This window comes from Clupea harengus, chromosome 2, assembly GCF_900700415.2.
Source record: "Clupea harengus chromosome 2, Ch_v2.0.2, whole genome shotgun sequence".
NCBI classification, from domain to species: domain Eukaryota; kingdom Metazoa; phylum Chordata; class Actinopteri; order Clupeiformes; family Clupeidae; genus Clupea; species Clupea harengus.
In genome coordinates this window covers 13,779,029-13,791,064 of record NC_045153.1, presented here as the reverse complement: position 1 = coordinate 13,791,064, position 12,036 = coordinate 13,779,029, and the positions used below count along the sequence as shown (strand labels likewise).

Genomic DNA, 12,036 nt, shown 5'->3' with positions numbered 1-12,036 from the left:
TGTGTGTGTGTGTGTGTGTGTGTGTGTGTGTGTTAATGTAAGGTGTTAGCTGTGTGAAAGGTTAATGTTAGAGCCAGAGGAATATTACTACATGGGTGTGGAGCTCAGCTCAAGCATTTCTACGAATTTTGACGATTTCTGACATGCAGCAAGTCATGTATGCACGAGTATGCAAGAACTTAAAAGCTTTTTTTTTTTATGACTTTTGACGGATCAAGAATTCTTCCTAGAGATAAATAGTGTAACTTCACTAACAGCTCCACAATCAAAGAGTCTTAAGAGACACACTACAAGTCATGTACACTTACAGTAACAGCTTAAAAAGCTTTTAGTAGCCAGATCTTATTTTTTAAACTTGAAAGATCCTTATAGCATTTTTAAAACAGTTTTTTTTGGAACAAATCCCACAGTATTAGTGAGAGCTCAAAAAGTGAACCTCACCTCTGTTTTGATCCTCTTTGGAGAGGGCTCGTCTCCGCAGCGAGATCTGAGGGAAGGAGAAAGAGAGGCTGTCAGTTTGGTAGCCGAGATCAGAGACAGCAGCATGTATGAGGTTGCTTCCCTTGACACTGTCACATGGTAGTATGGTAACATTTCATGTCAGTTCTAAAAGTTTTCAAAACTTTCAAAACACACACGTATGCAAAACACACACAGACAATAAAGCTACCTGACGATAAATCTAAATTATTTATTATAAAAAAAGACTTTCTATTTTGATCATAATCTAAAATGTTTTAAGATAGGGTTTATTTCTGGTAGCTGATTGCCCGCAGTGTGGCAACTACCCCAGTGATTTGCCAAACCTGTAGTTTCTGGCAGGTGATCAGAAAAGAAAAAAAAGAATCTGGCTGCGCTGATAGAATCTCAGCTGTAGGTGTGACTGTGATAATGCAACGTCCACAGAGGTTAACAAACACCAAAGTGGAATTTTCCATCCCCTGGGCTTGCCAGCCAGGTAATCCAGGAAGCACCTGCAAGGAGACTACTTTTTTTTTTTCTTCCTCCTTCTCCCTCTCCTTCTCCTTCTTCTTCACAGAGCCAATTTCAAGAGTCGTATTGACCCTGTCTACATGATCCGTGCGAGTGGGAGGGGAGCGGATGCCTCCGCAGACACAAGCTCATTACTCCTCACACAGACCCAGAGAGAGAGCAGGAGAGAGAGAGAGAGAGAGAGAGAGAAGTAAGAGAGAGATAGAGAGAGAGAAAGTAAGATGGAGAGAGAGGGAGAGAGAGAAAAGAAAGAGCGAGATATGCTTCCAGCCTTCTCAGTCAGCCCTAGTTGGAGCTTTAAATAGACCATGAACCCAGACCCGGATTGTCTCGACACATTTTTTAAAGTCTCGCCTCGATTCTCGCCTCGGGGCACGAAACGGTGAAACAACGGTGAGCTGCTCGCAGGCTCACGCCGAGGTGTTTCTGATAAATTTCCAGGACGGGAGCTGCTGATGTTGCTTCACCACATCCGTTTGCCTCACAACTAATTTTCTCGGTTTCACACGAATTCGGAAGTGGCTCTTTCAAAAGGAGTCATCACAGAGGGCATCTGTGAACGCCGTGAAATATCTCCCACCACCCCCCACCCCCCCCCCCCCCCCCCCCCCCCCCCCCCCTCACGCTCCTCATCTATTTCTGAGAACAGGACCGGGCCGATGGATAACAAATGCACTGCCATGATTCACCACCATCCTCCTCCCCCCTCTCCATACGCTAGCACTACAAAGCCCTCTTCAAACACAAAGACACTGGACAGTGGACAGTGGCGGAGGAACTGCACTCATTAGAGCCGACGGTGCCGAGGGAGAGGTGTTACATGTGGTTCTATCTTAAGAGCTGGCCCTTGTGATTCAGCCGAGAAACACTGGCAGTCAGTTAGAGCTCGTTAAAAAACAAGCACCACAGGGAGGAAGAGGGAAGGGAAGGCTAGCACATGGTGATGTGTGGTTAATGACGCTGGAGTGGAGCTGGAGGAGGAGGATGGGTGATGGGGATGCCAAAAGCATGTGTTTGTGTCTGATTAAATGTATAGTTTCGAAGCTGGAAGAGTCTGGGTGAAGGGAATGCCAAAAGCATGTGTTTGCGTCTGATTAAATGTATAGTTTCGAAAGCTGGAAGAGTCTGAGTGATGGGAATGCCAAAAGCATGTGTTTGTGTCTGATTAAATGTATAGTTTCGATGTGATGGAGGCCAATTTAAGTCTGTTTATTCCTACCGAGCAGTGTAGCGCCAATTGCTCAATTTAGGTGCCAGTGAGCAAAACTACTATATGCAAACGTACTACGCTACTGTATTAAATGGGCTTATTACTATGCTACTGATTAAATGTGCAAATTCACTGAGTCTGAATCACTCTGAATGAAATGGACAAATTCTTCCAAAAACAGATTTCTACAGGTATTTCAGTGATGGCATGGTCATAACCAGGCATAACCAGCACATCTAGAAAAACAGCTGCAGTGAGGTCTGCCTTTTTCTTTCCGCTTTAAACGTGCGCAACCTCTCTCCTTGAGGACTGGTTAAAGGAGCTGATTTAAGGACTGATCACTTACTTGCTGGTCCTGTAGGTGTATTTGTAGGTGACCTCTCGAGAGATCTGGCGCGCCAGACCAAAGAGCTCATCTCTGCGCGTCAGCAGGGCCACCTCCTTCATACAGAGCTGGGCTGCAGCCTCATTCACTGTTAACTACACCAGGGGGAGAGGGCATGCTGTGTGACCATTCATTTGTAACAAGGTCATAAACGCATTAAAAGTGTTTGCGTAATTAAATTAATTAATGTTTGAAGCGACATTTGTTTTAACTAGACATACACAGACTTATACTAACTTATGTAAGTCAAAACTGATGAGTAATTCATAAAAAACATTTGATTTTATTTAACAACAAAAATAAATGTCCTTGCCACTATAAATTCACCTACCATTTTACACACTGTCCCTGCGTCTCTCTCCCTTCTTGCACCCTCGTTCCCTCCTTCTCTCACCTCATGAAGTGTCAGGTGTTTGCCGTCCTTCCTCTTGGAGTCGAATCGCCCGTAGATGGCGCTGTACTTGCGGATCTCCTCCTCGCGGCGCGGGTCCTCCTCGCCCATGTCGAAGATGTGCCCGATCATCTTGGCCAGTTTCTTGTTGCTCTTGAGTTGCTCCTTGATCTCGACCGGGTCGCTGCGCGGCAGCCCCGACGCCATCCTCTCCACGCACTCCGTCACCGACTGCACCGCCGCTGCGTCGAGCGCCTCCAGCCCGTCCCGCGGCGACGACGGCGACCCCAGCTCTGCGGGCGACAGGCTCTGCTCGCTCTCGGCGCCACCGCTGCCGCCGATGTGACCCACCCAGAACCGGGGCTCGCCGCCACTCTGCAGCGGAGACGGCGTGGCGCCCCCTGTGACCGAGCTCCCGTTGCCGGCCTCCTGGCCGCCCTTGCCGGTCTCCCCGCAGGCCGCCGTGCCGCATTTGGGCGTCTTCACGTGGGGCTCGCCGCGGGGCAGGTGGGGGCTGGGCGAGCCCTCGGGCAGCTTGTAGATGGGGATGCTGCAGACGGGCAGCGTGCCAAGGGGCTGGTTGAAGAGTGCCGGGTTGGTGACCCAGTCACGCAGCGACTTCTGCAGGCGGCGCACGTGCAGCGGCTTGCTGGCCATGCCCACCAGCGCCATGATCTCCAGGAACTCCTCCTCGCCGGCCTCGCACAGCTGCTGCACGTCGTCGCCGCCCTGCTGGATGAAGGCGTCGTAGTAGCACAGCAGGTTGGCCCGCTGCAGGATGCGGTAGAGCTGCAACTCCCCGAGAGTCCTGGGTAAAGTCGCCGCCATACCTGCCCAAGAGCGAAAGGAAGAACAGACAGAAAGTGTGAGTGTGTGAGGAGAGGAAAAAGTTAAACTCAGTCTATTATAACCGAATGCGGTACAGCTGCAACTTTAGTCATCCTGGATACAGTCACCGCCGTAGATCTCAAGAGGAATGGGGGGGAAGAAACAAGGGAAAGAAGAGAGAAACCACAGGAAGAAAACACAGTGAGTGTGTGAAGAGGGAAAGTTAAAGTAAGCCTGTTCAACTGAATGCGACAGACCTGCAACTCCCCAAGATTCCTGGGTACAGTCGAAGTTGAAGTCGAAGGAGGGGAGGGGGGTTGCTGAGAGAAGTGAGAGAAACGGAGTGTGAGGGTGTGAGGAGGAAGGAAAGGAAAGAGGAGGCCTGTTCAACCTAATAGATATACATCATATACATAATAACCTAACTAAATCCACAATCACTATAAATGATGAAGAAAGTGCTGCTATCATGCCTTTGAGGCATAAGTGGAGAGAGGTGGAAACACAAAAGAGCCTGAGGAACAGAGGAGTCCTTTCCTAACCCGACTCACTGTAAGAACCACAGCTCCTTTCCTAACCCGACTCACTGTAAGAACCACAGCTCCTTTCCTAACCCGACTCACTGTAAGAACCACAGCTCCAGGTAAACGGATGTGAGAAGCTGGGAGAAGAGGGGAATCGGAAAAGGGAGTGGAGGTCAGGAATCTGCCCCAGGTCAGGAATCTGCACGTGTGACTTTTGTTAACATTTCAAGAGGCTTTTAAGTAGTCTGCTATCATAACAGAGATACAGGGTTTCTTTGACAGGTAGGGACATGGCTAAATACATATAGAGGTTCACAGAGACTAAACAGTGTGGCGCGGCCCAAGGAACACTTCGAGCAGCAACAACAACAACCACCCAACACACCAGAGACGTGGCTCTTGTCCCAGCCCTCAGTGGAGGAGCCATGAGATGAGAGGGGGAGAGAGAGAGGGGGAGAGAGAGAGAGAGAGAGAGAGAGAGAGAGAGCGGAGGCGAGAGGGAGAGGAAGAAAAAGAGGCAGAGGGAGAGCAAGAGGGAGAGTGAGACGGAGAGAGGGAGAGGGAGAGCAAGGAGAGCAAGGAGCGGGAGAGAGCCCTGGCCATGACATGAGATGGGCGAGAGATCGAGAGAGAGAGAGAGAGAGAGAGAGGGAGAATAAGAAAGAGAGGGAGAGAGAGTGAGAGGGAGAGGGAGAGGGAGAGGGAGAGAGAGGCCTGTGGAGTGTCCTGGAGAGCTGGGAGAGACACATACCACACTCCACCTCTGCTCTGGACGTAGGTGGGCTCTCTCTGCACAGGCTCCATTTGTTCCTACCCTGGAATTGTCTCTCCCGAGCAGCAGGAGGAGAGAGGAGGAGAGAGGAGGAGGAGTGGAGCAGAGGAGCTGGGGGTTTGGCACACGGATCCCCAACAAAGAGGATAAAAGACGAGTGACGGGGGGTGGAGGAAGGGAAGGGTGGGTGGGTGAGGAAGTGGAGGTGGGAGATAGAGATAGAGAGAGGAGGGGAGGGGGGATGGGGTGAGTTGGGGTAACTGAAAATGTGTGGGTTGGGGATGATGTGTGGAGGTGGGGGTGGGTTGGAGGGGGGGGGGGGGGGTGGTATCACACTGAGAGGAGGAAGTGTTGCATTTCAAATGGATTCATTCCTAGCGTTCAAAATCCAGACAACCTCTGCAAGCTCTACAGCAGAAGATTCTAACGTTCGTCTTCCTCCTTCACCGACGGAACTAACCCAGAGGTGCCTCTCAAACCAAACACTGTGACAACCACACACACACACACACTCACACACACACACACACACACACACTCTCTCATACACACACACACACACACACACACACACACATGCTCCACAGTAATAAACTAACACAATCTCCTTCATTTTTCTGCTGCTGTCACCTCTGCCTTCCCAGTACGCCGTACGGCATCAGCCAATCCAACGGCAGACAGACAGGCAGGCAGGCAGAGCTGACACACAGCAGTCTTGTGCTTTGGCACCCTGGTAAGGAGCCTGAGGGGGCCTCCACTCTCGGAGCAGAACATGGCAGCACGCCCCAGCCTTTCCTTGATCCACCCGCGTTTGCTTAGAGGGCAGACATAAGTCCATGAATCTTTCCAAGACAAAGAGAAAAAAAAAAGCGCGAAGAAGTCATTGTGTCTTTGCTGGCCACTGTAGTTTAGTGTTTTTGGTTCTTAAAAAAAAAACTCTTGATTTATTTGCTGCTGGGTGTTTCGCAGAAGAAAAACACACACATCTCGAATATTGATTATTAATGTCAAATCACATCAATTCCCCGAACTGTGGTTGTAAAAAAAAAAGACTATGATGAGGTAATGAGAAATGTTTCCTCCACCTCCAAATGCAATCTGGCTCCAGCAGCACCTGGTGGCACCTCCATTCCTCACTCCCTAACCAGCATGCCAGCTTTCAGGGAGTGCTTGTCTTTCTCTCTGAGCCTCACCCCTCCCATTCTTCCCCCGTTCTATCTATCCCTCTTTTTTCTTTCACTCTCTCTCTCTCTCACCCTCCCACTCTCCACCTCCACCCGTCCGCAAGACACTAGAGGCTCCCTGCATTTTTTCCGTCCGGGCAGGGCAGGACATGTTCTCTTCTCACACACGCACATCCACACCCACCCTGCGCAAATGGGGTGTGTGTGTGCGTGTAGGGTGTGTGTGCGTGTGGGGGTTGGAGGGGGGGGCAGTGGCCTGCACATTTCATCTCCCCACTCCCTCCACCCCTGATGTAACACACCGGTTCTGCTTAATTAGATGCTTACGCGCGGCGGTGATCTGCGTCAGGTGTGTTAATTCGTAGGGGTGGAGCCAGTGACCTTCATACAGGGTAACCATACACACCCACACCCTGCTGAAAGCGTGCTTATCAACTAGGTTTCAAAGGAATGTAGTCTACAGAGTCAAAACTCAATGACACAATGATGCATTGACACATAGTGCAATGTATTACTAGTTGCTGGTTATCCTACTATAACCTGTAAGACACTGATTTTAGTTATGTTTTGGTATCATAGAGGGAATTAATCAAAGATTAGTGAGATCACAGTGACAAAACCATGACCACTTAAAATTATGAAATTCATGGTCAAGAATGGGACCTTCTAACAGTGAGACAGACCACTTCAAGGTGACCCTAATGACCTAGACATCCACATGGCTGACTCAAGTGAGTGGTTGCCAACGCATGGAAACAAAAACTGTCCAGAAGCGAAATGGAAAAACACACACACACAAACACGCACATATATGCATCAAATGCTATCATAACAATAAATCAACCGTTGGCACACATCAAAGCGGATCACAACAGCCCCAAAACCACATCAGGCCTGTGTCTCAGTGTCCACACCAGGAGAGAGTGAGTAGCATCCACAGAGACAGAGACAGAGACAGAGAGAGAGAGAGAGAGAGACAGAGGGAAAGAGAGAAAGATAGAGAGTGAGAGGCCCGCGAGAGGGGTGCGCCAACCCTGCACTCCAGTGGATAGGCAGGGGATGAGGCCTGGGAGAAGGGTTACTCGTTGAAAGCCCATTCAGAGAGTGGTGTGGAGGGCACTTGTGCTGCAATTTCACCGCCATGCACTCACCAGTTCCCTCTCTCTCCCTCTTCCTCTCTCTACAACCCTCTCCCTAACTCCTCTCTCCTCTTTCCCTCTCTTTCTCTCCCTCCCTCTCTCTCTCTCTCTCTGGTGACGGATAGCAGTGGGAAGCCTCAGAGCCAGTCCTTCACTCTACACTGCCACTGAAAGCACTTACGCGCTTGTGTGTGTGTGTGTGTGTGTGTGTATGTGTCTGCGTGTGTGTGTGTGTATACGCACTCACATTGCGTAATGGCATGGCTCTTATCAATTTTAATGAATAATATAGGAGCAGATAAAAGAAGCCCTCAAGCAGAGAGGGGGAACCATGGCGATGGGTGCTTTTAGGGGTTCAGACGGCCAATGCTGACATTTGGATTTTAATTCAGGAAAGCACAAAATACATTTTAATGTCATTTCAGGTGAAGACAGATGGAGTGAATATGTTCTCTGGCGCTGAGGATGTTGTTTGTGTACAAGCACAATTATACTGCATTTGGAAGGTAAATTTAAACATACAGTGATCTCCACAGACTGTGAGTCTGATTCCCCATACTAACAACAACTAACTAACAGTACCGCGAATGTGTATTTATATTGATACCAAAAAGCCAAACGTGTAGTAAATACAGCCATATATATCAATACTACTGTCCTGACTGTACCCACAATTCACACATGTACTGATACTACTGTACAAGCAGTTCAGCAAATGCCTTTATTTATCTACATTACTGAACTAGCTGTGCAGGAAATATAGACACACTTTGATGCTATCATATGAAGTATGAAGATGCATATCGATGATACTGTATGTGACTGCAAACCTATTTTGATCAGTGTGTGGTACACTCAGAAAAATGACCCAGTGGTCTTGCTACTGCCTTAGTGGCATGGTGGAATAATCTGTTTTCATCTGTACGAAACAAATATCATCATAATGTATGAAACTGCTTGAATTGCAACTGTCTTGCTATGAAATGCAAACGGTGTCCAAACTCCATCCAAAGCTGTGGTTTTGTCTTCATGACCAAACCCATATTTTGGTTTACAGAAGTCGTCAATCAACTCTTCCCAGCCTCCAACTAGCAAACATTGCCATTGTCTTCTAGGATGACAGTGCACTGCTCGTCTGGCGTTGCAATGACACCAAGGAGAGGGTAAAATCAGACGAAGAGTGTTTCAATTTACGAGTGCTTCACACCAGTCCACCTGTGCAGCCAACTTTGTAAGCAATCTTGCATGGGACACTTGCATGTTTTTACACTGAGACAGCCACGGCAACACTTAAGAGTTGCTCGAACACCATACAAAAGATATCACAGCAATGTTCAAAAATAAATTAGCTTCAAGCAGATTAACAACATATAATCTCCATAATACAACGATCCCGTGACCACACAAAACTTTTATAAAACCCGCAGCAGGAGGCTAAAGTTCATCATGATTTATTACATTGTTGTGCAGCTGCCATTATTACATTGTACCTAATTTCTCCATAGTTCATTATATATATCGAATAACGTCTCCGGTCAACAAGAGCAGCCCAACCAAATGAGCCAAGAATGAGACCACGCTTTAGTTTGTGGATCATTAGCAACCGGACAACGTGTGCAGTTATAAACTTGTAAATGACTTCCACCGGGACAAATATCATGTACAACCCAAGAGAGCAGTTTCCAGCACAAAAGAAAGAGCCAACACATGAAAGAGGAGAAAAAGCAAAGGATGCTTTCTTTACACAGCTGCCGAACGACGCCCACCGGTGCTTCGCCTGCGCCTGGGATTCAGTAACCGATTCTCCCACACGGAGAGTCAAATTCCGTACCGTACGAGCCCGTCTGAACTGAACTTGCTTTATCAGAGAAGTAGGAAGCACATGGATAATCATAACACCCAGCTGAACTTTTCAGCGCGCATAACTCTGCAACTAAAAGAAAACTTAAAAACGCGCGGTACGGTTCGGCAATTGCAGAAAAGACAAAATCTTACCAGCGTTTCTTTTGTTGTCGGACTTCTTGATTTTTAATTGAGCTCAAGTGGTTGTGTTTCGATTGTCAAGTCAAGTTGAAGATAATTGTCCTGTCAGTTCAAGTGACGCTTTCCTACGCGTCTTGAAAGAAGGGGAGATAATGTTAACCACGCGCGCAGCCTTGGCAAATCAACGGGCGGCGCTCATGCAGACGTTGTTCCGCTCTTTGCCATTGAGTCGCCGGAGACTCCGTGCAGTCAAACGAGATGGTATTAAGACTTAATACTGAGAACCTTCAAATGACTGTTCGCCGTTTCCTCCCCTACTGCCAGAATTGGGATATTCCGCGCTTGCTACATTGCTCTCTCACTCCCACGCGGCTGTGTGACGCAGATCCTGGCGTGGGCGGCTGCGGGGCGTGGGAGGCTGCTGCATGGAATACCAAGCATCATATCACAGAAGCGGCAGTGGCCAACGGGGAGGCAAACTCGAGCGCCTAGCGCCCGCCACACACGTAAATGGCCATTTAAAAACGGCCTGATGACCTTTCCGAAAACACACCTCGCGAACTAATTAGCATTGAACTGTGGTGTGAATTCCTCTGGCGCACACCCACACCTGTGCCTATCCCACCCACTCACCGCCTAGACGCATTTGGCTTTCTGAGCGAGCAAATCCACACTCTGAACAGTTTTCTTTCTTTTTGAAAAAAGAAAAACTCTCCCTCGCTCTCTCTTTCTCTCTCTCGCTCTCTCTCTCTTGAATATGTGTCTCCAGATAGCCTTGTTTATTGTCTCAAAAGTGGATTTCCACCTTGTTTAGCTATTCTCACACTTCCTGTTTTGGAAAAGCTTGGTTTTCTCATATAAATGTTGGTTACTCCCACGCACACTCCACCCTCTTGCCCCATGCCCCAGCCAGTGCACTGTGTACTTCTGTCTTGCTTCATTTTCTCCATATTCACAACATTGATTTCTTGAGTACACTGAAATACATACCCTGTGTGTTGTGCACTGTTTTTTTTTTTTTTTTCACACACATTTTCATAAATGTTTCTTTGATGTGACTAAAAAAAGTCAGGTCATAAGCCCTCAACAGGACAAACCCTCCCATTAACCACTTGCTATAAATCACCTAACAGAGTATTTAAAAAACGCTGACGCTGTTGTTTGAAAAAAAAATGTAATCAACGCCATTGTGCCGCTAATGCACCAATGCATGATAAATAATGAACTAATGTATGACAAATTGGAACTGGATAATGGTTCAATTTCTGAGACAGGGGAACAAAAGGGTATGTAGTGCAAGACTTAAGTGTGGCATGCCAAAAGTACAGGACAGGCAAACCCTGGCACCAAAGGGTAGCTCTGCTTGCCAGGACACAACCATGCCATTGTGCTCATGTAGACATTATAGCAGGGTTGGTTGACTTTGGTTTGTGTGTGAGTATGTGTGTGTGTGTGTGTGTGTGTTTGTGCGTGTAGATGTGTGTGTGTGTGTGTGTGTGTGCGTGTGCACGTGTGCGTGTGTGCGCGCGTGCGTGCGTGCGTGTGTTCGTGTGTGTGTGTGTCCCTGGTAAAAATCTGGTGGGATGCGTAGCCCAAAGCCTCTCTAAACCATACAGGGATAGAGAAAGTAAACTTTATTGAGGTCCCTCTTAAACACACATCCCTTCAACACAGTTGCTTAAAGAATGAAGCATGTGCATTGTGTGTTTAAGAAATAGAAAGAAGGGGGGAAAACATCCATCAGGAGGAGAATACTTCCTTGCAGACATGTCCGGGGTCTGTACTGAGGCGTGGAGATTGGGAGGGGTGTGGGTGCTGGGGGTGGTAGTGACGGGGGGTGGGGTGTGGGGTGGGGGGTGTGTGTGTGGGGGGGGGGGGGGGGCACAAAGGAGGATGGGAGGGTTTGTGGTCCCACATGCAGTTCTCCACAGACTCCTCTTTCAGGATATTTACACTCCCACGCACTGTGATTCAGCTGGCACTAAGCCTCTCCAAACAGAGCCTCTGGATTATACCACAGTACATCATCCGTCGTCCATATCCACGGCCTAAGTCTTCAGGATGCTCTTTCTCTTTCTCTCTCTCTCTCTCTCTCTCTTTCTCTCTCTCTCTTTCTCTCTCGTCCTGTTTCCCTCTTTTTCCTTCTCTGTTTTTTTCCCTCTGTTCTTTTGCCAGTTGGTGTAGTGACGGAGATGGGTGGATGAGCTAGTGTATTGTCATCGCATCTAACTGTAATACACGCTCACTGTGAATTACAATTGAGTTGTTCCACTTATGGGACTTGCTCTAAAAACCCGGAAACAAAGAGACTGCATGAATCAGTAAATTCAGTAGTTTCTTTATAAGGCTCTCCAAGAACGATTTTAATGCACATGTTTCGTGACCTGTGCATGGCTTCTCTGGTGAGACACATCAGAACACTCAGACCGCACAGAAAAATGCCCAGCCTGGATTGCACAGGGGACTGCACCTGTTTTGCAATGAAAGATTTTAGCTTGGAATAAGATAGAAGAGAGAGGGAAGTGGGGGGTGGGAAGTGGGGGGTGGGATCTGAAGGAGAGAAAGTGTGTGTACGTATATGTGTGAGCAGGCGTATGTGCGTGAGGGTGAAGAGAGAGAGGGAGAGT

General features: G+C 48.1%; 1 protein-coding gene across 2 annotated transcripts in view; it reads right to left on the bottom strand.

Annotated features, from left to right (window-relative positions):
- nab1b (NGFI-A binding protein 1b (EGR1 binding protein 1)) overlaps nt 1–9,932 on the bottom strand; it is a 19,889-nt gene extending 9,957 nt beyond the window's left edge. Inside the window, exons 1-4 of one of the 2 annotated variants that reach the window (XM_031583458.2) lie at nt 9,422–9,932; nt 2,920–3,809; nt 2,550–2,683; nt 442–487 (exon numbers count right to left, since the gene is read on the bottom strand). In XM_031583458.2, coding sequence (XP_031439318.1) covers nt 442–487; nt 2,550–2,683; nt 2,920–3,807 — 1,068 coding nt within the window. In that variant the 5' untranslated portion in view covers nt 3,808–3,809; nt 9,422–9,932. The remainder of the gene's footprint in view (nt 1–441; nt 488–2,549; nt 2,684–2,919; nt 3,810–9,421) is intronic. The other variant, XM_012842286.3, reaches the window with a different exon arrangement.
- Between the last annotated feature and the right edge of the window lie 2,104 nt (nt 9,933–12,036).